The 27,287-nt window shown below is 43.6% G+C and overlaps 2 protein-coding genes across 9 annotated transcripts in view; one reads left to right on the plus strand and one right to left on the minus strand.

The window, feature by feature from the left end:
- Positions 1-10,740: 10,740 nt before the first annotated feature.
- FLACC1 (flagellum associated containing coiled-coil domains 1) lies at positions 10,741-22,379 on the plus strand (the record flags this gene model as incomplete). Its single annotated transcript, XM_060015398.1, has 10 exons — positions 10,741-10,838; positions 11,336-11,410; positions 13,426-13,596; positions 14,774-14,867; positions 16,522-16,583; positions 17,139-17,142; positions 18,645-18,738; positions 19,778-19,830; positions 21,291-21,375; positions 22,183-22,379. Coding segments are annotated over 10 exons (933 nt in total), but the record flags the coding sequence as incomplete, so codon positions are not given.
- The window catches only part of CASP8 (caspase 8), a 28,920-nt gene continuing 23,492 nt past the window's right edge, over positions 21,860-27,287 (minus strand). For all 8 annotated transcript variants that reach the window (XM_060016313.1, XM_060016318.1, XM_060016315.1 and 5 more), the window contains 2 exons: positions 24,958-25,459; positions 21,860-23,818 (listed from right to left, as the gene is read on the minus strand). In XM_060016313.1, coding sequence (XP_059872296.1) covers positions 23,683-23,818; positions 24,958-25,459 — 638 coding nt within the window. In that variant the 3' untranslated portion in view covers positions 21,860-23,682. The remainder of the gene's footprint in view (positions 23,819-24,957; positions 25,460-27,287) is intronic.

Below are 27,287 nucleotides of genomic sequence, written 5' to 3' on the forward strand. Positions count from 1 at the left end.
CTTAAAAGACAAGAAATGATCAAAGAGAACTGAAAATAATGACAAGCTCCTTAAGAGAACACTGTCTTTTCCACAGTAGGAATATTCTCATAGAGCCACCATATAGAGCCGCACGAACGGGAAGCCTCTAGATGCTCACCATTTCATGAGGGCTGCAGCGTCACACAAGATGGTGCCCATTTCCCCAGCCAATGTGCAGACTAATTTTGATGACATATGTGGATTGTTAGGTCACAGTTTCTCTCATTCATTTATTCAACTTATACTTGGTTATACTGTTGGTATTCTGGCCTCCTCCACCTTCATTCCAAATACTAAGGCACACTGCTTTGGGGAAAGTTACTGAGAATGTTAGTAGCATCAGTCCCCTTACGGGGTCTTTGGAAAGAGCCTTTTATGCAATGCCAAAGTTTCCCTAAGTTCAACCAAAGAAAGAGCAATGAACATTTAGCTCCGAAAAACTTTCATTTCCTTTCCTTCTGCTGTTTTAGAGATAACAAAGTTGTCCTAATGACTAAAAAGAGGAAAGGAGGGAAAAAAATCCCAATGTTATTAGTGCTAAGCCTTGGCCAAGTCAAGTGGCTGGGGTTTTCCTTCAGCACCCACTTCCTTTGTATCTTTCTCTTCAGCCACTCTCCACACAAGACCCAAATCCTACCTATTATTTTTTAATCGTAAGACAGCAGGTAAATATAAATTTTCATGCAATAAACAGACTCAAGATAAATATCCAATTCCTAAATCCAATCCCCTTGTTCTCTTGGTAACTTCTCTCCCTCCCTTTTAGTTTTTTTTTTTTTTTTTTTTTTTCTGACGTGGACCATTTTTAAAGTCTTCAATGAATTTTTTACAATATTGCTTCTGTTTTATGTTTTGGTTTTTTGGCCGTGAGGCATGTGGGATCTTAGCTCCCCACGCAGGGATCAAACCTACACCCCCTGCATTGGAAGGCGAAGTCTTAACCATTGGACCACCAGGGAAGTCCTCCTTTTAGCTTTTGAAGTCATCTCTACCTAGTCTGCTCATCGTACTTGGAGTCGTGGCAGCCACAGTGCAATCACGAGGCTCCCCTCCAGCAACACACTGAGGCTGACATGACAGAAAGATGGAAAGAACCCAGTTCTCTTTTTGTATATAGTTTGTATGATCTTTATACATACTTTGATGCTTCAGCTTTACTTTGGTAACTATTGCAAAGTATCAACAGAGATTTGCAAATGAAGGGCAATTTTCTCCAACTGTTCCTTATGAATCACATAAAATACATTTTTCTTCCATAGCAGGTGTCGTATGGTAATAAGATGATAATGCAAATCGTAAAATACACAATAATCCAACTAAGTGCAAATAATTAGAGTCAGTCCTAGCGTTTGAAAAATGGTCCATTTGGTTTCAGTGAATATGTTATGTCTCTCCACACTTAAATTCAAATCTTCTTTACTTAGAGACTAATTTGTTAATTAGTCAAGTCACCAAGGCTAGAGAACATATCTGTGAGAGTAAAGATTTATCTTAAATGTAGACATATTTATTTTCTCTGCTGACTAATTAAATATTCATTATGTGTATAAAGGAAGATTTATTGAAAATAAATATTCTGGAATATAATGACAGTGATAAGGAAGAGAAGGAGAAGAGCTAACAGATTAAATGGAAAGAACTGAGTTCTACAATGACATTTCTGAGTCTACATCAACTCTGGTAGCCTGACCTCAGACTTTGTATTTCATGAAATTAATGAACCTCTCTGTTTTAAGCCACTTTCACTCATGTAGTAGTTTTACATATTTTAACTAACACATGGTTCATACTTTGAGAAACACCGTCATAAACATTGGTGATCCTCAGGGCTCTGTTCTAGACCCTCTTCTCTTCTTTTTTTTTTTTTTTCACACACACACATACTGTATTTTATTTTTACAAGAGATAAATAAACTGACACCAAGCATTGTAAATGGATGACCACAACAAAAGCAACGATTGCAATTACCAAACACAAAACACACTCACACTATGTCATAATATTGACATTCAGTCCAGTAATCCTCCACTGTAACAGCTCCTTTACTTTGCAGTGAAAATTGATCTGTATATTTTTTGCCCCTGAGTTCTTGTGGGATTTTTTTTTTTTCAACCTCTTCTCTTTTTACACACACCCTTTCCCTGTGTGATCTCATCCACTGCCTTGGCTTAAAATAGGATCTACTCTGAAGACTCCTAAAGTGTTTATAGCCCAGACTCTTCTTTTGAACTCCCAAAACATGTAACAAGCTCTGTAACTGACCTCACCACTTGGATGTCTCCCTGGCATCTCAGACTCAGCAAGTCCAAGAAATCATGACCAGCTCCCCTGAGCCTGTCTGTCCCCCAGACTTTCCCATCTCAATATATGGCCCCACCATCTATTCAATTGCTTGAGCTAGAAACCCAGGAATCATCATAGCCTCCTCCTTTTCCCTCAATCACCAAGACCTCTTGTGTCCTCTTTCTCTCCATCTCCACTGCTACTCCCTCCTGTGGCCACTGCCACAGACTCCTAACTGATTTTCCTCCCTCATACGTATCTTGGCCCTTCCAATTGTTTTTTCCTACACTGCAGTCAAAATTATCTTTCTAATATGCAAAGCTAGTTAGATTCTTTCTCTGATTAAAACTATTTGACTCATTAAACTAGAGAGAAATCCCAGCTATCCACTCCCACTGCATGTGGTGAAGCCCTCAATATAAGCTTCATTGTGCTTTTCTTGAATTTATTAACTGTCCATTTCCCCACTAGTCTCTAAGCTCTTTGGATCCCAGAAACTGAGGTATCCACCCAACCTCACAACAGTGCCTGGCACACAGTAGATAGTAAGTGTGGAGTAGAATGAATGCATGAACTTATAACAAAGTTTTAAAAGCTTTGGGGTGTGACTCATCAGTGAATCATGAAATCAATCTGGTGGATTTATAATCAGCTTTCATTTTAAATAGAAGAAAAAGGGATAGATTGGGAGTTTGGGATTGACATGTACACACTACTATATTTAAAATAGATAACCAATAAGGACCAACTGTATAGCACAGGGAACTCTGCTCAAAATTCTGTAATAGGGCTTCCCTGGTGGCGCAGTGGTTGAGAGTCCGCCTGTCGATGCAGGGGACACGGGTTCGTGCCCCGGTCCAGGAAGATCCCCATGCCGCGGAGCAGCTGGGCCCGTGAGCCATGGCTGCTGAGCCTGCGTGTCTGGAGCCTGTGCTCCGCAACGGGAGAGGCCACAACAAGTGAGAGGCCCGCGTAACGCAAAAAAAAAAAAAAAAAAAAAATTCTGTAATAACCTAAATGGGAAAAGAATTTGAAAAAGAATAGATACATGTACATGTATAACTGCATCACTTTGCTGTACACCTGAAACTAATATAACATTGTTAATCAACTATGCTATGTTAATCAACTATTAACAACTATGATAGTTGTTAATCAACTATCAATATAAAATTAAAATTAAAATAAATAAATGAATAAAATTTATTAAAAAAATTTTTTTAAATAGATGAGAATAGTATGTAACAAGGGTATTATTTAAAGCAATTTTTTATTATAAAATGTGTAAAATAGTGAGATGCAGCAGAATAAAAATAAAAGCCACTGGTCTTTTTTTAAGCAAGCATTTTTTTTCTGTTGGGTTGGCCAAAAAGTCCGTTCAGGGTTTTCGGTAACATCTTAACAAAAAACCCAAACGAACTTTTTGGCCAATCCAATATGAGGAAAAGAAGCTTTCTTTAGGGAAAAAAAGAAATCTGAATTTCCTGGTACTGAAAAAGACTCCTCTCCTGGGGGATTTGTACTTTTATAGATTTCAAATCCTGAAATTCAAGGAAGAAAGTGCTTACTTTAGAGTTTTAGGTTTCTGTGAGCAAATGACAGAGGAACTTAAAACCCATCACAGATCCTGTCTGGAAACTACTGCCACAGCCAACTAAGCCTAGGAGTGCTGTTTAATTTTATTTCCTCTGAAAGTATATCTTAAGCATATCTTGTCTCACATCTTGGAGAATTTCTTAATGGCTGCTCCTCCAGCCTTCTCTCTTAAAGAGCAGAGTGCCTGAGCCAATGAGGTGCTGCCGTTCTGTTTCCATAGCAATAAAAGAAAGAAATCTTCCCTTCCATCTCCCAAGGACAAACCTCACAACGCAAAGCCCACGTCAAGAGTATGAATGAAGGGGTGACTTTCTGCTCTAGTTTGGCTTTCACTGCAATACTGAAAGACTCAAACTGGATTGTCTTTAGAAGGGAAATTCATGCTCATACCAGGTCAGCCTTTGTAAAAGACTTTGACAGGATTCACTGGAAGCCTGCCTCTCTGCAGCACACATACTGTGGATTTTCTGCTCTGGCATTTCAGTCACTTGGAATGACCACTGAAGTCTCGAGTTCCGGAACCCTCTGGATTTGACCTAGAATGAATTCTGATTTTGTGTTGGTGCGAAACAGTTTCTCTATAACTTTGTGGTGTCTTTAAGACTCTTGGCTTGGAGAGGAGCCACATGGGAAAAACAAATCTTTGGGCAGTCCAAGGTAAGCCCTTTGGGAAGATGTTTCATATAATTTTTTCTGGAGGCTCAGCTGGCTCACTGGTGACTACAGAGTCACCAGTTGGCACGTTCGGTCCACTGATCCTCAGGCAAAATCATCAGGGAGAGAAATAGGAAAGGAAAATAATGAGGAGAAAGAATCCTAACCCCATCACCACCACACACACCCCTGTGTTTAGAGCCATACGGTGCGCATCAAGCCACTCTGTATGCAGCAGATCTATCTATGCTGATATGGAAATATCTATTAGATAGCCTGCTATATATTAAAAATTTTTTAAAAAACAGAAATGGTGTAGTGTGTAAAGTATGTTCTCACTTGTGTACAAAATTTTAAAGATTACAGAACATTTCTGGAAGGGTAACCAAAAAGCTCTTAACAGTGATTCCCTCTTGGGGGGGGTACAGAGGTAGAGGGCTGACGTTTAGCTCGTATGCAGTTACTGATATATTGAAATACTACCATACTGGTTATGCATATACATTGTTCAAGCCCCTTGAATGCCCTGACTGCCACCTTGTTACCCCAACACCTCCCCTGGCACCCACATACCTCCTCAGGATTCAGCAGGTAAGGGTTTAATACCTGGCATGGGGATGGGAGAGGGTCCTCCACCCTGTTCCATCCCTATAACCCTTGACTATACTGATTGTTCCATAGTCTTGTCTTACCGGTTGTTAACTATTTTGAGTGTCATCCCCGCGAGTATTTGAAGGAAGAGGCCTTTACTTTTTAAGAGCAAAAGAATATGCACTAAGCATTGGTGAGAAAAGGAAACAACCAAATGTTCATCAATATAAAACTGGCTAAAAATATAAACAGGTACATTCATAGAAGGAAAATTTACAAAGTCAGGATGATATAGAATCAAATCTCAGGCTTGTTTTAAAGATCTGTCTTAGGTATAATTAAAATTATAGATTTGCTTTTAAAATAATCTAGTGTTAGAAAAGTGGCCTGAGTATAGATGAATGAGACTAGCCACAAATTGCTAATTGTTGAAGCTAGGTGATGTGTGAGTTCACTGTACTCTTTTCTCTACTTCTGTACATTTAAAAAATCTCTCCATAGTAAACTTAAGTTTAAAAAGGATTATATAGGGGCTTCCCTGGTGGCACAGTGGTTGAGAGTCCGCCTGCCGATGCAGGGGACACGGGTTCGTGCCCCGGTCCGGGAGGATCCCACGTGCCATGGAGCAGCCGGGCCCGTGAGCCATGGCCGGTGGGTCTGCACGTCCAGAGTCTGTGCTCCACAACGGGAGAGGCCACAACAGTGAGAGGCCCGTGTACCGCAAAAAAAAAAAATAAAGATTATATGATTATACTATATATAATATATATACTATATATATATATTATACTATATATATACTATATATATATTTATATAGTTACTGACATTAAAGAAGCTCATGACGTCGTTTAAAAAAGGCACATCTAGAATGTAAGTAGAGTTTGTTCTCATTTATGGAAAACTATATAAATCTGTTTCTTTAGAGAGAATTCTAGAAGATATTAATCAAAATATTTTCAGTGGTCATCTCTAGATGTTAGTATTTTGGAGAATTTTTACTTCCTTAGACTCTTCTGTGTTATGATTTTCTTTACAATAAGCATATTTCAATTTAACAGAAACACAAAAATAAACCTATTCTCCCACAAATTTAGAAATAAAAGTTTCTATAAACAAAATGCCACTGGGGTTCATAATATTCCTAAACTCAGTTACCAGTTTTTGAGAATGTAATGTATGCAAGGCAGTGTGCCAAGAGCTTTCCTGACATGGTCTCGTTTCATGTGCACAACAGCACAATGAGGAGGCATGAATTTTTGTCCCCATTTTGCAGATGAGGAAACTGAGACTCAGAAATGTGAAAGTACATTTTTTGAGGTCCCACAGGTGATAAGTGGAGAAGCTTCCATGCAAATCCGACCCATCTGATTCCAAAACCCAAAGAAAATTTTAGTAAAGAATGTTGTGGAGGGGGGAAGAAAAACTATAATTCTGGCCCAATTTTCATTTTTAAATATATTCTTTTCTAACCCTTGTCCATATTGGTACAAACTTTTACATAATTGTATTCATTGCATACACACTATTTTATATCTTGGTTCATACTCATTTCTTCATGCTTCCACAGGCTTTAAAGTGGTCAGTTAAAATCTATATAGGGCTTCCCTAGCAGTCCAATGCTAAGTCTCTCTGCTTCCACTGGAGGGGGCATGGGTTCAATCCCTGGTCTGAGAACTAACATCCAGTACGCCACGTGGTGCAGCAAAAAAAGAAAAAAAAAAAACTATATAATCTCCACTGAGTGGTTGTACCATAATTTACTTCTGTACAGTTTCACTTGTGGAGCTCCTTTCTCCTTGTTGACTGCTCTCTGTGATTAGAGCCACCCAGTTTATTAGTCAGGTAACAAATATTTATCAAATACCTGTCGTGGACAAGTTGCTTTGCCAGGCTCCCTGGGGGCACAGAGAATGACATGGTGGATCCAGGCCTTTAAGAACTGCTCAGTCCAGATGGGCCGACAAGAAATGGAATAGGGAAGGCACTTGCTGGGAGTTGGCCTGCCCCAGCCTCTCACTTCTTGCCCCAGGGACTCCTCTAAACCCCCAAGTTCAGGATCGGCCCCATTCTCACAGGAAGCAGATACAAGGTCCTAAACAGAAGCAGAGCTTCTGTCTTATTACTGCTGCAGGCTCCTCTCAGATTCTTACCTGAATTCTAGTCCCCTGTGGCACCATCTTCTCACCTGGTGTGCTCCACCCACCTCCTTCCCTTGTCTCCCTGAGACCTCCTGACCAGGCCCCCAGCAAAGGGGAACACGGACAGCTAGATACAGTGGCCCTGTCACCTGGTCGTTGGGCCAACATTCTCCATCCCACCCCCACCCCCAATCTTCCAGTGCAGTCACAAATCACTTTTTGGTTAAATCAATATTAAGCGTTTACATTAATATATATGAGAGTGTTCCTTACTGTGAGTTTATTTACTTTCTTATGCAATATTTGTTAGCCTGCAGTAATTATGCAATTTTAATTTTCTCAGGTGTCTATGTTTCTATTTTTAACTTTTCCCCAAATTTTCTGTTTCCTATTACAAGTGCTCTGTAACAAATTACCACAAATTTAGTGGCTTAAAACACCAGTTTATCTTTTAGTTCTGAGGTCAGAAATCTGAAATGGGTCTCACAGAGCTAAAAATCAAGATGTCGGCAAGACTTCGTTCCTTCTGTAGGTTCAGAGGAGAATCATTCCCTTGCCTTTTCCAACTTCTAGAGGCTGCCCACATTCCTTGGCTCATGGCCCCTACCTCAATCACTCCTACTTGGCCATTTTCTTCTCTGACTCTGACCTTCCCACCTTCCTGTTAAAAGAACACTAATGATTACCTTGGGCCCACACGGATAATCCAGATAATCTCCCCATCTCAAGATCCTTAACTTCAGTATCTTGGCTATTATGAATAATGCTGCAATGAACATAGGGGGGTGCATATATCTTTTCAAATTAGTGTTTTTGTTTTCTCCATATAAATACCCAGAAGTGGAATTGCTAGATTGTATGGTAGTTCTATTTTTAACTTTTTGAGGACCCTCCATACTGTTTTCCATAGGGGCTGCACCAATTTACATTCCCATCAACAGTGCACAAGGATTCCCTTTTCTCCACATCCTCGTGAACACTTGCTCCTTGTTGTCTTTTTGATGATGGCCATTCTGACAGTTGTGAGGCTATATCTCATTGTGGTTTTGATTAGCATTTCCCTGATGATTAGTGATGTTATGCATTTTTTCATGTGTCTGTTGGCCACCTGTATATCTTCTTTGGAAAATTGTCTATTCAGGTCCTTTACCCATTTTTTAATCGAATTGTTTGGTTTTTTTGCTACTAAGTTGTATGTGTTCTTTTATACTTTGGATATTAACTCCTTATCAGATATATCGTTTGCAAATATCTTCTCCCATTCAGTAGGTCGGCTTGTCGTCTTGTTGGTTTCCTTTGCTGTGCAACCTAAGTACCCATCAACAGATGAATGAATGTAGATGTGCCATATATATACAATGGAATATTATTCAGTCATAAAAAAGAATGAAATCTTGTCATTTGCAACAACATGAATGGACCTAGAGGCTATTATGCCAAGTGAAATAAGTCCGAGAAAGACAAACACTGAATGATTTCACTTCCATGTGGAATCTAAAAAACAAAACACCCTTTTTCACTTTTGCAAAAATTCTAGTATATTCTAGTATATTTTTAGTATAACATTTCTAATTCTAATATAACATTTTAAAATATTTTAGTTATCTACATTGTTTTTAAACTCAGTTTCCTGCCAGTCTTTCCATGTGACTCCTTAACCAGCCAAACAATTCTGATTTATTCTATTCTGATAACACACTATATTGGCCTTACCTGTATGAACGTGAGTTATTTTCAATAAAAACTTTAATAATGACTTTAAAACATAAAAAATAAACAACAAAACAAATGAACAAACAAAACAAAACAGAAACAGACTCATAGATACAGAGAACAAACTGGTTGCCAGAGGGGAGAGGGGTAAAGAGTTGAGCAAAATAGGGCCTCCCTGGTGGCACAGTGGTTGAGAGTCCGCCTGCCGATGCAGGGGACACGGGTTCATGTCCCGGTTCGGGAGATCCCACATGCCGCGGAGCGGCTTGGCCTGTGAGCCATGGCCGTTGAGCCTGCACATCCGGAGCCTGTGCTCCGCAACGGGAGAGGCCACAACAGTGAGAGGCCCACATACCACAAGAAAAAAAAAAAAAAGGAGTTGAGCAAAATAGATGAAGAGGATCATAAGGTACAAATTTCCAGTTATAAAATAAATGTCATAGGGATGTAATGTACAGCCTATGGAATACAGTCAATAATACTGTAATAACTTTACAAGGTGACATGGTTACTAGACTTATCATGATCAGTTTGTAATGTATATAAATGTCAAATCACTATATTGTATCCTGGAAACTAATATAATATTATATGCCAACTATACTTCAATAAAAAATAAACTAGAGGGGAAAAAAAGCAGGGTTGAGGGGGAAATCCTTAATCACAGCAGCAAAGCCCCTTTTGGCACGTAAGGTAACATATTTACAGGTTCCAGGGATTAGAACATAGACTTTTTTGCTGGGGGGACATTATTTGACCTACCACGTGCTCCAACAGATCTGTCAAATACCCATCAGAATCATCAGATAATCTACCAGTTCCAATCCTGAGTCTTAGGGAGCTTCCACCTGGAAATTGGTTCCTGCTGGTTTGTACGCCCTTTGCAGGCACGTAGGCTGCAGTTTCCTATGGAAGCTAAGTGAGGGAGTTATGGTGCCAAGCATGTACTGACATCGCCTGTGCAATATTGTCTCCTCTGTCATTCTCTTTGTTTTTGTGGAATTAAATCTCTTTTAATCTTTACTCTCATTTTCGTGGGGTTCTGGAAAAGAAAGAAGATAAACAAGTGTGATCAAGGCTCCATGTTTATCTGACAGTTGTCTTTCACGCAAACCTTCGTAACAGGGGTTTTTGTTATTGGTTTTGTTTTTATGGAGTCAAGAAAGAAGAGTTTTGATTGTGTAATTCAGGCAGGTGACCAGGAAAGAGAGACTGAAAGATCTGCTTGCACTATAATTTGACTAACAGACCTGATTTTCCAGAAAGGTCTATGAAGGACTTGCTGTAGGGATTCCTCTTTGCTTTAGAGACAGCTAGTGTGACCTGATAGAAGAGCAAGTGCTTAGGAGTCAGATAGACTTGTGTTTGTTTCCAGCTTTCCAACTTGCTACCTCCGTGACCTCTCTGAGCCTCACTATCTTCATCTGTAAAGTTGGCATAACAATAACTGATCACTTATTGTGGATCTGACTCATAGTAAGCACTCAACTACATCAAATGCGAAACTGCTTTCAAGTCAAGTCTCCTAGGTGGCAAGGGGTGAGGTGTTATTCTATAGTCAAGACTCTGTACCACATCGACAACTTCCAGAATCTGTCATCTGTGCTTTGGGCCTTCCCTGGGTTCTTCCCAATTTGTCTCTAAGTATTGTTGCTCTGACTCTGAACACTGTGACTCTGCTGCCGTTTTCCCATTTCAGCAAGGGCCTCCTGACCTAGCAGCCAAGGCGGCCCCTGACCTCTCGTCTACTGCCCCTGCTGGGATCCCTGGAACTTGGGACCACAGAAACTAATCGAGACCCCTCGGCCACCAAGAAAGACCTCCCCAGTGAAATCCAAGTAAGGACTACCCGGGATGGAGTGGAGCCTGGGGGCTTGGGCTCCATTACAGCCAGCTTTCTCTCACAAGATTTCTGAAACAGTCAACTTGGCAGCAAAATCCCAAGAGGGCCAGAAAGCCCAGCTTTCCACAGCCTGCAGGCTGCACAGCGCTGTAGCCAGTGATGCCGGGGCTGAGTGTCATTTTCAATGAGGAGGTCTCAGAATTAGCGCAGCAGGGAAAGGGCCCATGGCAGCTGCCGCTCCATGGGGGACAAAGAGCTTCTAGAACCAGGGGATGAGCTGTGCTGCTGGCCCGGGAACCCCTGGTCAGTGAACAAGTGCCAAGGCCTTCAGCCTGAGGTTCCCCAAGATCGTCCTGTTTTTAAAGATTCCTGTTGTCAGACCATATATTCCAATTTGTTTTCACTGTGGGGATCTCCCTTACTGGGGAGAGCTAAACCTGGTTTCTGAATTTCCAATTTTCTCTTTCTCGTTATTTCCCTTTTCACTTTCAGGCTAACTCCTCCTCCTCCGGCTTCAAAAAAACAAAATTATGCCCAACTGATAACAAAATCTGTTATTGCCCCAAAGTAAGTATTTTCATGTTCATGGGACAGAGCTGTTCAAGGTATGTGAATAAAATAATCTCCATTCTTGGCCTTCACAGCCCTTCCTGACTTGAGCTAATTGCTGCCAGGTATGTCAGAGAAATGCCAGAACCCGATGGGATTCCTCCCAGACCTCAGCTCCTACAAGTGGGTTCTGTGGTCCTCTGATCCCACAGCTTTCAAGGTCACTTCAAAGGATCTCTCAGTGGGAGTGCCCCAGAAAGCCATTCCCTGACCTCAAAGGGCACGATGCCCAATACACGTCCTTGGCAAAGAGCCTCCCGTGGATTTATGGTGCTACTCACCCTTCTCCTGATTACCGTGTCTAAGGTTTTCTGTAGATTGCAGCTCTGTTTCTACTCATCAATTAAAGTTTTTAATCCATAAGTTTTTAATTATAAATAAGCTTAGATGTGTAACTTAGCTTTAGGCCTTTGCATGAATCTTTGTGTTCTATTTATTTGGAAAATTTTTATTGAGCACCTATTATTTGCTATACATTGAGTCAGGTGCAGGGGGACAGCAGTGAACACGGCAAAGTCTCCACTCTCAGGGACTCACATTCTAGTGGGGAGGGGCGGGGAGATGACCATAAACATGTTAATCCATCCAAGATCTACAAGTGCTACGAGGAAAAATAACACAGGCATAGGGAGGAGGGTGGGATTGCTATTTTATACCAAGAAGTCAGGGCAATCCCTGTGTAAAAAGCCAGCAGGAGCCACTTTGGCACCTCAGGCAAGCACTCTTGGCCAAGGGAACAGTGGGTACAAATGCCCTGGGTGGGAACTTGCTTGGCACGTCTGATCTTTTCCTGGAAAGCAAAGAGGCCCATGTGGGGGGAGTGGAGGAAGTGAGGAAACAGTGTTGGGAAACGAGCTCAGAGAAGCAGCAGAGATGATGAATGTAGTAAGCAGAAAAATGACACCACCACCACCCCCCGCCCACAAAGAAGTGCATGTCCTAATCCCTGGAAACCACCACTTTGTTCTGTTACTTGCCAAGGGAAAATTAAGTTTGCAGATGGAATTATGTTGCTCATCAGCTGACCTTGAGATGGACAGATCAACGTGGATTATCCAGGTGGGCCTAATGCAAATGTAAAGGTCCTTACACATGAAAGAGGAAGTCAGAGTGTCAGAGAAGGAGACATGACGATAGAAGCAGAGGTTGGAGTGATGCCGTTGTTGGCTTTGAAGATAGAGGACAAGGCCACTAGGAACAGGGGCAGCTTCTAGGAGCTGGAAAAGGCAAGGAAATAGATTCTCCTCTAGAGCCTCCGGGAGGAATACAACTCTGCCAACACCTTGATTTTAGCCCAGAGAGACCCATTTCAGACTCTGCCCTCCAGAACTATAACAAGCTGGTGTTGTTTTGGGGGTTTTCTTTTGTTTTTTGTGGTACGCGGGCCTCTCACTGCTGCGGCCTCTCCCGTTGCGGAGCACAGGCTCAGGACGCGCAGGCTCAGTGGCCATGGCTCACGGGCCCAGCGGCTCCGTGGCGTGTGGGATCTTCCCGGACCGGGGCACCAACCCGTGTCCCCTGCATCGGCAGGCGGACTCTCAACCACTGCGCCACCAGGGAAGCCCTATCCTCATTTTCTGATAAGGAAACTGAAGCACGGAGATGTTGAATAACTATGGTTGGTGGCAGAGCCAGGATTTAAACTCGGGCCCATCTAATTCCAAAACCTGAGCGGTTTCCACAATGCCTGGCCGCCTCCTGGCCTCTGGCCATTAAGGAGAACGCAGAGGAGGATGTGGGCTGGGAAGCAGAGCGGTGGCAGGGGCCAGCGGCTGGCTTGTGCACATGCTGAATTTGAGAGGCCTATGGAGGCGCTCAGGAGCCAGCCGGGTCTTGCGCTTGGGGGTGAGGAGAGAGGTTAAGCTGGGGGAGGGCACGGGCGGAACTTGGGCCCGGGCATCCCACCTCACACGTCTGTGTTTAAGATGTGAGTAGGGCACTAGCAGAAGACTGGAGCAATCTCAGCACTCCAGGCTTGCACTATACCTTATCTTCCACCTTGAGGCCCAGGAAATAATAAACATGTCACCTGGCTACCTCTTCGTTCGGAATAGGGAGCAGATTTGCGTCACCTTGGGAGACGAGATGTCTGCTAGGAAAAAGCATTCAGAATCAGAGAACATGGACAAAGTCAGGACTTCCAGGCAATGTCCCTGGACCCGCATCCAGTTCCTCAGCCCCACCCCGGCCTGGCCTCGAGGACGAACCCCTTACCTGACGCCCAGTCCACGGCATCCCTTCACTCCTCAGCATGGCGCCGGCTCCTCTCCGCACCCACCTCTCTGCTCTGAGCCCGTTTGAGTCAGGCATACAAACGAGTCAGGCAGCTGATCTGGAGAATGACTGGGTGGGTGTCCCTCACACTAAAGGGGACTAGCTGTTTCTGGAGGTAATGAGTAGATGCAATGTTCAGAAAATAGTCTGAACTTGAACGGTGAGAGCTGAGAGTAAGGTCAGGGTTTCTGGGAGGCCAGAGCCTGCATCTCTTTTCCATTAAGTCGAAAGATACCACTCAGTTTACGCCTCTGAGAGGTGCAGCGTGGAAGGTTCTGGTCTGATTCCATCCCGGCTGGGCATGCTGACACCCCCTCTGTCATTCAAGGCCCACCCACTCTCTATCCTCCGGGACCATGTAAAGTCAGTCCCCACATCCTCTTCGCGCTACCTGCTAAACCTCTCATTCATATCTCCTCCTTCCCCATCTCCTCCTACATCCTCTCTCTTCTTTCCTCACCCTCAGGAATCAAGGACCTCATCTCTGCTGCACTGCCTGCCACCCTGTTCACTCCAGCTCAGCCGAACAGAGCTGAGTAACCTCACAGATTTCATGGAGTCCCCAGACTCAGAAACACAAAACTCCGTAAATCTACTCTGAAATCCACACTCTTAAATCCCCTTTGTCCTGTTTCCGGCCCATTCCTTGTCTATGAGTCACTGTCTGCCTCAATCCTATTCCTCCACCTAATTTCCTAATCCTGTGAATTTCTCCCTCCTCCATTTCAAGTATCTTTACCGAGTCAAGGTCAAATCCTAATAGATTTCTGGCATCCTCCTCTTTCCCTTCTAGTCAGTGGATCACAAGACCACCCCTGCTCACTTCTGGCCAGATTACCCAAAAGGGCTCCGTGTGAGGCGCAGCCACCCTACTGCCAAATTCCTTCTTCCGAACCACCCTCTGCCCCTACCCCCCACCCCCCATGGTGATGGAGCAGGTGCAGAACGTGGCCTGGCTCTCACCAGGCCAGAGCCAGCCATGCCCAGGGAGGGCCCTGACTGGGACGGCATGGAAGCTGCGTGGATCACGGATTACTTGTCCCGCAGGACTGCTATCATTACTGACCTCGAAGAACAGATCTCAGAGCTGACAGTGATAATAGAGCAAATGAACAGAGCCCATCGTTCTGCCCAAAAACTGGTGAGTGGCCCTTGAGTTAACCGACATCTCTTTGGGAAGGGGAAAGGCCAGTAGTTTCAGATCACCTGCTATGTTCCAGGCAAGGCCAAGCACCTTCCTCCTGGGAGCCAGGCTGTCCAGGCAACAGCCCTGACTCCATCCTCACCCATAATCGCAAGAACTCAAGTCCCTCCTCTAGGCCTAACTCAATTTCTGGGAGTTCTCGGGGAGCCTCTGGCATGTTCAACGCCACTATCCTTTCCACACTAGGGGGTGCCAGCCATTTCCAGCAGGGCTGGCTGTGGCCTGTGCGGTGAGTTAAATTTCAGACCTTGCTGAGGCTCTTAGTAATCGCACCAGCGTGACCAGGACTTCAGTTCTGCTCAAAAGCTGCCCAGAAGCCTCCAGTACCACTTCCTGTTGCTGGTGAAGCTGCCATAGGCCACTCTCCAGAACCTGCTCATTTCCGTTTGCACTCTTCGTGTTCCCTGGGGATTCTGGGAACACTCCCTTTAAAATTCACCATTCATTTTATCACAGACTTTTCTTCTCCGCCCTAAGCAGAGGTGTCTGGTGGCCTGGACTGCAATGATACATCAGACCCATCCTTAGATCTCCTCCCAACTCCTCCCCTCTCCTCCCCATCTGCCTATCCCCTCCTGCCACCAGCACCCCCCCCCCGGCCCCGCCTCACTTGCCGTTACCGAACCCACATGTGAAGGGTGACTTCCCAGCAGGCCAGCCCCTCGCCCTCTGATACACACCAGATGTGTCTGAATCCTGTAGTGACCCAGCATAGGACTCAGGCTGAGACCTTCCCTTCTGAGGATTCATTCCTATACCTTCCTGAAAACCCTGCCAAGTTCATGGTCACCTTCCTACAAAATTGAGGCTCAGGAAGTTAAATAATTTGCATGAGATCACTCACCTCATCTGTGGTGGGTTAATGGGCAAAAGGCACACTTTCAGTCACTGAAGCATCGGCCCTGCTGAAGACATATTTAGAGATTATTTCCATCGAGGGACCTCAGATTGGGATTCTTAAAATTCTTCCAGCTGTGAACACCCTACATTGTTGTGTGACTGTGCAGAAGGGGGGGTGTGCTGGCCCCGAGCCCTTGTCTCGGCTGGCAGTGTCTATTCCTCCTGAGGCACTGGCCAGAGGACCCGATGTGCGTGTTAGAAGGGAGGTTCACCTGGAACTGAGCACTTCCTGCCTCCGGAAACAGAGCCATCCTGCCAATGAAGGCTTATTAACACTGGTTTTAAGTTCATCAAAGCAGGGTCTGAGTCTCAGGCCTCTTTGGCTCCTCCAGGTCAAGCCCTTTGCACAATCAACGATTGCTCAATTGAATTACGTATCCAAAAATCCGAAGGCCATGATCTTACAAAGAGATTACAGTCCAGCCAAAGAGGGCAGACCTGCCCACAAAATAGTGAAAGGGATGGTTTCCATGCACCCTTTGTGAACTGATTACATACCAGACAATGCAGAGCGAGGCAAGAATTGTCCCGTTCCCTCAGTAACGATGTGCTTTCTGGCACTGCCGAACACAACGGGAGAGGCTTGGGGAGAGGGGCATACCCCGTGAATGGGAAGGCTTCTCAGAAGTTGCAGGTTGGAGTGGGAGTGGGGTCCTCAATCCTGTCTTGTAAATGCCAGCCTCGTTTCTAGCTCGCCAATGAAATGGATCTCCGCTGTGCTGAGATGCAGAAGAACTTTGAAAGCAAGAGGAGGTACACTTTCTGGCACAAGCTCTTGTGTTCTGAAGGTCCTAAGGCTCCTGCATCCTTGCAGGATTTCAGTTCACTGGGATTTCAGACAAGGCCAAATGGAACTGGGTGGCGAGGGGTAGGGGAGATAAGAGACATGTCTTTGGAGAGCAGAATGGTTTGATCTGAGGTCACTAAAATACAGCCCGGAGAAGGTTATTCCTGGCTTTGTAATTTCTCATCCAAATTTCATTTCAATTATAATCTCCCTTTAAGTTGATTGTTGAGAAGAGCCGTTTTTTGGTTCTCCAGGAGGTTTTCATGGTAAACTACTGTTGTTCCCAGCCTGGTCTCTCCCCACGCCTCTCCTCTTCTTCCTCTCACCTCTACTGTCCCTGTCTACTAGGTCAAGGTCTGGGCAAAATGGGAAGAAGGTATGGGAAGGGCAGGAGCCAGAGCTGTAGAGACAAACCAAGGGGAAGAAAAAGGAGGTGTGTTTTCTGTGAGAGTGAGAAAAGCAAGAGTCCCCTTCCACACCTCCTGCTGGGCACCAGAGCAGCCCCAGTTGTCCTGCTGGAGAGAAGTCTTCCTAAGTGTCACAAACTTGCTTTTTAAAAATTTTTTTAATTAATTGACTTATTTACTAATAGACTTTTTTTTTTTTTTTTTTTTACTATTTTTTATTTTTGCAGTACGCGGGCCTCTCACTGTTGTGGCCTCTCCCGTTGCAGAGCACAGGCTCCAGACGCGCAGGCTCAGCGGCCACGGCTCACGGGCCCAGCCGCTCTGCGGCATGTGGGATCTTCCCAGACAGGGGCACGAACCCGTGTCCCCTGCATCGGCAGGCAGATTCTCAACCACTGCACCACCAGGGAAGCCCCTAGACTTTATTTTTTAAAGCAGTTTTAAGTTCACAGGAAAAAAGAGCATAAAGTAGAGAGAATTCCCACATACCCCCGGGCCCCATACCTGCACAACCTTGTGTCATCACTGACATCCCACACCAATATGCGACGTTTGTTACAATCAATGAAGCCTACACTGACACACACTGTTATCCCCCAATGTCCACAGTTTACATTAGGATTCACTCTTGATGCTGTACACGCTATGGGTTTTGACAAATATTTAGTGACACGTATCCGCCATTATAGTATCATACAGAATAATTTCATTGCCCTAAAAGTCCTCTGAGCTCTGCCTATTCATCCCTCTCTCCCCACTAACCCCTGGCAACCACTGATCTTTTGACTGCCTCCGTAGCTGTGCATTTTCCAAAATGTCACATAGTTGAAATCATACAGCCTGTAGCCCTTTCACAGTGACTTCTTGCACTTACCGATATGCATTTAAGGTTCCTCCGTGTCTTTTCTTGGCTCAACAGCTCATACAGCCTTTTATTTTATTTTTTTAATATTTATTTATTTTATTTACTTATTATTTTTATTTTTGGCTGCGTCGGTTCTCAGTTGTGGCGCACGGGATCTTCACTGAGGCATGCGGGCTCTTCCTTGTGGCACATGGGCTTCTCTCTAGTTGTGGCACGTGGGCTCTTGAGCACGTGGGCTCTGTAGTTTGCAGCACGCGGGCTCTCTAGTTGAGCCACGAGGGCTTAGTTGCTCCGCGGCATGTGGGATCTTAGTTCCCCGACCAGGGATTGAGCCTGCGTCCCCTGCATTGGAAGGCGGATTCTTTACCACGGGACCACCAGGGAAGTCCCATATGGCCTTTTATTTTAACACTCCTCTTGAACACTGCCGACATCTGCCTCCTGGAATGGAGGCTGGAGAGACCTTGGGCTCTAAAATTATCCTGCGTGTTAATCAGCCCACAGTTTCCCAAAAGGATTGTAAGCAAAGACTGTGCTGTTGGGGGGCATCCATGGCCCCCTGATGTCTCCATGCAAAATAGTGGATGGTGAAAACAGGGATCTCCTCACCCTTTTCTGGATGGATGTCAGGAGAATGTGTCAGGAAGTGAGGGCCCCGCAGCCTGCCCACCAGCTGCCTGCGTGAGGGAGGGGAGGTGGGATCAGGTGAACTTTTCACGGATGACTGTGGCCTTCTCCTGGGGTCCTACGGGGAGCTCGAGGAGACTCACGCAGCACAGCTCAGTGAGCTGGAGAAAAACTACAAAGCAGCCTTGAAGGCAGAGAAGTTGGCTGCCCAGGATAAACTAGGTACGGTTGGGACCTGGGAGAATGACCCTGATGAAGGGGTAGCGGCTGACCCTGCAGATCTAGGGCAGAGGAACACCCACGGCCACGGGTGGACTCTGCCTAGGCTTTCGAGGTTTCCTTCTCAAGCCCAGGAAGAGCAAGTGGTTGAGAATGAAACTGAAAAAAGGGAAACCATGTCAAGCAATGTCCTCCCTACCCCCAGAAGTTTGAAGGGTCTGTGGCCAAGTTTTGGGGTCTGAGCAAGTCCCTTCATCTCCTTAAGTCTTAGTTTCCCCATCTAGGAATCAAGGACAAGAATACCTGCCTTTATCAGAGTGATAAGAATGTGAAAGCACTGTTTAAAGTATATTTAAAAGGTCTACAAACGTAATACTGTTCCAATTCAACAAGTTTCCTCACCTGTAAAATGATGGTGTTTCATTAAATTCTAACAGGCACACTGTGATTTGTGTGGCCTTAAAACCTGTAAGGGTTGTGTGGGCCATTTATCCCATTATTTATGCTGCCTTTGGGAAGGACAAAGTGTGTACCCTTCAGAATTCTGAGTTTATAGACTAATCGCCACAGGGAGAAGAATTTCTATAATCTCCTTATTTTCCTTTAGCTTACATTTTTAAAAGATGATATTTGTACCTTGCTGGTTTTCCAGTTCTCTAAAGAGAACATGTATTGTTTTCAAAACCAAGGTACACTAGGAATGTTATTTTAAAAAGAGAGAAGGTTTTGCTTCTGTTTTTCCTTCAGTTGTAGGTTTGCCCCCAGGGATTAGTCCTCATACTTGGGGTGCATCAGAATCACCTGAGAAGCATATTCTTGACAGATACTGAGCCTTGCCTCTGAAACTCAGCAGGCTTCGAGTGGGGTCGGGCCATCTAAATTTCTAATAAACTTCCAGGGTGATCGCTAAGGCAACACCATGGTTTCACCACCGACAAGATGAGTTTGAGGTACGGACGGTGTGCAGGAGAGCTCTCATTTGAATTTGAAAACATGTATTTCAGAGGAATAATGATGACCCTGTTGTTTTCCTTTTGTCCAGAGGATATGGGAAAGGAATATAAGTATCTGAAGAATATGTTTCATATATATCAGGTGAGATTCAGAGCTCCTTGGTGGATTATGAGAGAAAGAGAAGCAAGGCTCATTCCTGGTTGATGACGTTGAAATGAATCTAGAGCTCTTGCCCAGAAAATCATTTCCTGAAATTCCCAGCCTCCTTGAACCTAAGTGGCCCTCAAGGAGAAGAGGGAACCTGCGGACTGTGATGGCAGCCATGCAGGACATGTCAGTCACCCAGACCCTAAAGGAGCCCGTTGAAAAATACATTCGTCATTACAAAAGTAATACCTGCTCATTGTTTTTTAAAAAATGGGAATTCAAAAACCAACAACAGGGACTTCCCTGGTGGAGCAGTGGTTAAGAATCTGCCTGTCAGTGCAGGGGAGACAGGTTCGATCTCTGGTCCGGGAAGATCCCAAATGCTGCGGAGCAACTAAGCCCATGTGCCACAACTACTGAGCCGGCGCCCTAGAGCCCGCGAGCCACAACTACTGAGCCCGTGTGCCACAATTACTGAAGCCCACATGCCTAGAGCCTGTGCTCCACAACAAGAGAAGCCACCACAACGAGAAGCCCGCGCACCGCAACGAAGAGTACCCCGCCCTCACCGCAACTAGAGAAAGCCCGCGCACAGCAACGAAGACCCAACGCAGCCAAGAATAAAACAAATTAATTAAAACAACAGCAACAACAGCAGCAACAACAAAAAGAATGAACTATCACCACCCCAAGACAACCACTGTTAATATTTGTACTTTGTAACATCTTTGATCTTAGTAAAGTACTGGGTCAAAAAGGATAAACACTTGGAAGGTCTTTGATGCATTTGGCCAAATTGCCACCCAAAAGGACTGTGTCGCTCTGCACTGACTCTAGCAAGCAGGGTAGGGGGTACCTCAGAACACAGCCCATCCACTTAGCCAGCTAATTTGATGGAGCCCCAGGAAACCAGAATTAGGGCAGGATTTCATCCTAGGGGGATGAGAGAGTGGGAGGGGGGAAGTGGACAGGGGAAGGGCTGGGCCAGCAAGCCCCCCATCCTATGGTGACCAACTGGTCCTGGTTTGCCAGGGACTTTCCAGGTTTTAGCACTGACAGTCTGGAGTCCCAGGAAACAACTCAGTCCCAGGCAAACAATGACAGTTGATAAAAAAAAACAACAACTTGGCATTTCCCTTGTTTCCCTCTGTGCTATTGATGAGTGATTCATGGTTCAGAGGGAGCTGACACGAGCATCTGCAACATGCTCAACTGCCTGTCTTCAAAGGAAGCCCAGTTCCAACAGGGCAAACGCCATGCAGAGTTCTCTTTGATCTTTAGGGTTCTGCAGGCTCTTGGGTGACTGGGCTGGAATTGACTCCCACCAGTCACCATATGGGGCCCCCAGCAAGGGTCCCAGGTGAGGGAAGCTGCAAAGGGCTCAGGGCTGAGCCTCAGGCCAGGATGCAGCCTTTCAGGATGCTTTTCTTCATGGTACCTTTGTACCTCCACAGGACAGCATTTATGATGGAATGGAGAAGTGGTCAGAGAAGAAGGCAGAATGGGAGAAGGAGTGGGAAAAGATCCTGTTACAGCAAAGTGAGTACAGGAAGTTTAGACTTTTTGATGACAGATGCACCAAGAAACTAGCATTAAGTTTGGTCTCAACTTGAGGAAGGCAGCCTTGAAGTCACGAAGGATGATGGGGGAGCTGCATGGCTGGACTCCTGAATGGAAAGGTGCCTGGAGTCTTCAAGAAAGTGCAACAAGGATAGAGTCTTTTATGTAGTTTAGCCACCTGAGGGTCTCAACCGTACCCTCCAGAACTCACTGATTGCAAGTTTGGCAATCATGTGCTGGAACGAGCTTGTGGACATCTGTAGGATTGCAGACTTGTTTTCTGGGTACAGGTGACCCCGAAGTTCCAGAAAAAAAGCTCGTGAATTAGTTTCAAATATTCACTTGTTGGGGGAGGGGCAACACAGTCCATACTCCCACGTCCCCCCTAGAGGAAGCCATGTTTGATATATTTTTCAATTGAGATATATTTTAATTGATATAAGGTGTACAACATGTTGATTTGATACAGTCATATATTGCTGTGTATTTTTTAAATATTTCCAACACTTAGCACAGAGCCTGGATCATACATAGTGCCCTATAGGACACTTTCCTACCTCCACTGAGCTTCTTCATAAATGGAAAAAAGAGAGAGAAATCTCTGGAAACTGCTCCCTGACCTAGAGGACTAGTTGAGGTAGAATTGGGGGCTCTATAAACCTATTCCACATCCTAGCCCAACACAATTCAGATCAGATTTAGTTGATATTCACAAATCACTCATATAAATGCAGATACTCCCTGGGAAAGGTCATCCTTAAAGCCCTTCCCACCCTGGACTCCCAGGAGGTAGCATGAAGACCCTGGAGTCAAGGCTGGGGAATGGGGTGTGGAGCTGCTCCTGTCTGAGTCTTTACCTGGAATCTTGGTGTAGCATAGCCCACGTCATCACCCGGACTCCCAGCTACTCGTACTACGCTCATCCCATGTTGCCAGAGTCTATGCTAAGATGCTACGAGCAGTTTTGGAAGACCGGAATTTAGCTGCTCATAGTGTAGCTCAGTCCAGACTTATCTTGTGAGCCCGGGGGTTGCCCCCCTATCCACCCCTAGCACCACGATGCTGAAGAAGAACTTTGTGTAAGACCTACACCCGTCCTTCCCCCTGTTTAGTACTGGGGCTCTGCTGGCAGGTTCCCCTGTCCCCCAAATACACTTAAGCCTAGCTCTGCCCCAGGGCTAAGTATACATTTTATTGAATAAATTTTATTGAATAAAGAATAATAAATTTTATTGCTAGAAAAGTCACATGAGCCAAGAGCTGTATTTTAAGGTAAGGGTATCAAAAAAACATGGTGATTGCTTCAGCAGAGGGAATGGACAAAATAATAAGCAACAGATCCAAAATAAACTTCTGGTTTCCCTACTCTATTTAACAGAGGTTTCTGTTTATTAATTTTTTTTTAATGAAAGCTTCTTTCTTTCTTTCTTTCTTTCTTCTTTCTTTCTTTCTTTATTTTTGGCTGTGTTGGGTCTTCGTTTCTGTGCAAGGGCTTTCTCTAGTTGCAGCAAGCAGGGGCCATTCTTCATTGCGGTGCGCGGGCCTCTCATGGTTGCAGCCTCTCTTGTTGTGGAGCACAAGCTCCAGACGCGCAGGCTCAGTAGTTGTGGCTCACGGGCCTAGTTGCTCCGCGGCATTTGGGATCTTCCCAGACCAGGGTTCGAACCCGTGTCCCTTGCATTGGCAGGCAGATTCTCAACCACTGCGCCACCAGGGAAGCCCAATATCCAATTAACATCATTCCTCTTAAAAGTGAGCTGAATACTGTACTTATGAGTAATAAAAACAAGGAAAATCATGCTTAGGTTTTTGAAATCTAAGTCTAAACAGTGGTGTCTTTCACCACTGAAAAGCAAAGTCAGCTCATGGCGCAGGAGAAGAAGCTCACATGTTTCTGGGATAGTTTGTCACACTCACCACCAGCAATCAGGCTGGATGTGGCAGCATTATACCCTCAACCTCAACACATGAGGGTTTTTTTTAGCCAGATCAGATCACAAATATCCCCCTCAGTGATCTTTGACATTTCTTTTAAACTTACTATACTTTTTGTATCTACTACAAGTTCATTTTTAAACCTTCTCATCAAATTAAAGATACAATTAAAATCATGCCTACAGCTATGACTGTCTAGCTATTGCAAAGCCAGAGATTTAGATTGAATTTGCATGAAAATTATATTGTCCTGATTCCCATTCTCTTGACTTCCAGCTATCAAGAAAAAAAAAGAAAGAATAAAATAGCAGCATTTTAATTACTGTTTAGTTATGCAACTAAACAATAGCATCAATTAAGGGGAAAGAAGAGTTTTTTCCTCAGTGTGAAAGTAGGTTGTGGCATCTGTTTGCCCATATTTTTCTTGTCATCCTTATTGCTTACTTCAAAGTTCACGTTGGTAAGGATGGTGAGAATATCTTCACCCCTGAAAAACATAACATAACCTTGTGACCATCTATGGGGGGAAAAAATCAACTGGTAAACCCTATCATCTGCTGTGATTAGTGACAGTTATGTCCCTCAAAACAACAGGCATTTGAAATAACAAGATGTTAAACCAAGACCTACCACAGCTTTCTAGGTAAAGAAGTTGTCTCAGAGCTTAATATCTTATGACCATCACAAACTTCACTGTCAACATCAGATTTGGTTTCTTTGCCTCCTGACCTATTTGCACTTCACTCTGCTCCATGTATGTGTCACTTACCCCCAATCGCCTCAACGCCCCCCCCCCAACATCCTCTGCCTCAAATTGGCATTGCTTCTGTGGATTTATCTGTGGCCGCATCAAACTTTAGGCAAGTGGAAATTGAAAGTCTCCTGCAGCCACCCCACTGCTTTCTCACCAGCTTCTCTTATCAGTTTAGTTGGGCAACCTGTTTATTCACTTCTGTAGCTAACCCCTTGGAACCTCGCAGGATTCGTGGTCTAAGTTACAAAATGAAAATGTAGTGTGGGTGTTATGGTTCAGTCCTTCATCTGCCATGGGAAATTCTTGCTCTTCATACACTTAAAACATAATGAGACACAGAACTAGAAGCAACCTACAGAGGATTCCTTGCTATTTATCTGCTGGTTGTGTGTGCATTTGGTGAACTGTGCCGTACAAAACCATCATTTAAATAAAGGAAACATAAGATAATAAATGAGGGAAAGTTATTTTCCCACATTTTGTGGGCTTCAAAGCAAATTTGTGGGAATAGAAAAAGTTTCTGATCTTTAGCACTTATCTCCCACAAGAGGGTCCGAGGTTGGTCAGCTATTATAGAACTTTTGACAGGGTTGGAGGTAAACATGGAAATTCCAAACTAGTTGAGTGGGTTCAGTCATATTTCTGCCTAAAGACAGAGATAAACTATATGACTTTGCCATCTTTCCCACTCTACGATATGCTGATTGTCCTTTGAGGTGCTAAATAAAAGAAACTCCTCAGTAAGTATTTCAGTTTTTTCCATCAGTAAACTTGCCCTCTTTCCCACTCTGCAACTGACCTGAGAATTACAGTTATATGATCCACAGCTAGACATTTAAAGATGAATGAAGTGTTGAATAAGCAAAAATTACCTAGGACATCTTTCTCTCAGGCTCTGGCAAAGTGACTGGATATACCAGGTCCCCTCCATGGGGCTTCGGTAGGAAACACAGTTGTCCACGGTGGCCATCCCCAGCAGAAAGTCAGCCTCATCTGGGATATATCTCTTCTGAAGCGATGAATCCATTTCTAAATGGGTTTCCTTCTGTTCTGAGTCAGTTTCAACAGCTATACCTCTCTGGTAGTTATACCCTTGACAAGCCTGAATAAAAAAGATTTTGGGTTTGCCAAGAAGGGAAGGGCACTTTGAACCAGTGAAGTAAGAGGTCAGCTCATAGATGGGGGCTTCCTGCCCATCGGAGCCATAGATGATGCCTTTGTCTCCATGGGAGAGGATGCAGCAGATGAAGCAGTCCTTGTTATTGTGGTCCATGCTTTGGTAGGATTTCAGAACCTCACAGATTTTCTTCGCAGTGTAGTCTTTGTAATGCACTATCTCAAAATGAAGCTCACTAAAGGTCTTTCTCAAAGCCTCTGAAAAGTGAAACAAGAAAAGTCATATTACACCGCAAGAATTCCCAGACCACAACCCAGGACTAGAGAGAACATTGATCAGATAAGAATCTGAACCAGAACTTAAAAACAAGACCCTCTATATTAGTGGCTGGATTCCATAGACTTCTAATGTTTACTGCCACTAGCTGAAAATATTTCCCAGCCCTGAGGCAAAAGAGAAAGGGGAGACTGCTATTGTTGGCCTGTTGTCTTTTCTCAACTAGTCTACAAGCTATTATTTAGGCTTACTACCTAACCAATCTAAAAAGTAACTAATACTTACATAATCAGAAAAAAAGCAAAAACAAATTTTTAATAAAAGATCCATACTTATTTTATCCTGAACCCTCTCAAAATTGTTCATCAAAATACGAGATATGAATGTTTTAAAAGTCAAGTAGAACTAAAAAGCTACAAAAAAAGCTTTACAAAAAAGCTGCCCCCCTCTACTCCTTCCTTTTACCCAGTCATGTTCTGTCCAGCCATTTCTATGAAGGAAGCCACTTTCAACTTTTAGCTATTTTTTTTTTTTTTTGGTATTAGCCTCCATTTTGTAATGAATTTGGGCTCATTTCTATTTATTCGTTTATAAATTTTAGACTTTTGTATTGAGTTCCTATTGTGGGTGATGAGTGCTTGGTGCTCTTATACATTTACAAGGTTTAGTTGAAGCAATAGAAATATATGTATTACTAATACTATGTAAACATAATATTCTTTAATTATGCTTCCTTTCTTATTAAGCTTTTTGTCTTTCCTGGAATTAGCAATAGCATTATTTTTTCACTGCTTTGTTTTCTACATGCTTAACATTAGTTTCCCCCAAATGCTCTAATTGATCTAGTCAAAGTCTTTCAACATTTTTCAGGCTGCCTGTCTGATTATTTTAGATAAAAATAGCATATATTTAAGGTGTACAACATAATGATATGAATAGTGAAATGATTACTACAGTTAAGCTAATAATTTATCTCCTCACTCAGTTACCTTTTGTTTGCATGTGTGTGTGTGTGTGTGTGTGTGTGTGTGTGTGTGTGTGTGTGTGATGAGAACACCTGGAATATAGTCTCTTTGCATACTTCTCATGTTCAATACAGCATTATCAACTATTGCCATCATGCTGTACAGTAGATTGATAAACTTATTCATCCTACATATTGCTACTTTATACCCTTGATCAGAAATACAATCAAGGCCATTTTAATAAAAAATGTTTTCATGGTAAATATTAAGTAAATGAAAATTGAAAGCCTGAAACCTTTTCTTCAATACCAAGATATACGATGATGAGTGATGTAGTCAGTGAACTTAAGTTCTGTGGCTTTTTAAAACCTTAGAATAGATTTGCTTGAATAAACAAATGTTAACAGAAACCATTCACAGAGTCCTATGATTAAAATCAACCTATCTTATTTTCTAAACTACTTTATTTAAAAAATAAGTAATTACCTGATGTTATGACTCATAAACACCATTTTCAAAAATTCTTTGATCAAGTAAAAATTCTTAATATCACAATGGTTGGGTTGAATTCTTTCTTTTATTGCTTTTAGTTGTAGCCATTTCTATGTTCACATGATGCAAATTATTTTTCATTTAACTTGTAAGCTCTCAATCTTAGCCAAAAAAGGCTGAGCCAAAGACTTTCTGTTTAGTTTAACATTTGAAAATGCTATTTCTGTTAAGGACTCAATTTCTGCTGTACTCACAGCCCAACTTTTATAAACACAACTTCCGTAAATGGTCTTGATACCAAAGCAATGTTTTCCACCCAACACCTAATACACTCTATAGAGGCTCTATTCAT

This window comes from Delphinus delphis, chromosome 7 (genome assembly GCF_949987515.2).
Source record: "Delphinus delphis chromosome 7, mDelDel1.2, whole genome shotgun sequence".
Taxonomy (NCBI): domain Eukaryota; kingdom Metazoa; phylum Chordata; class Mammalia; order Artiodactyla; family Delphinidae; genus Delphinus; species Delphinus delphis.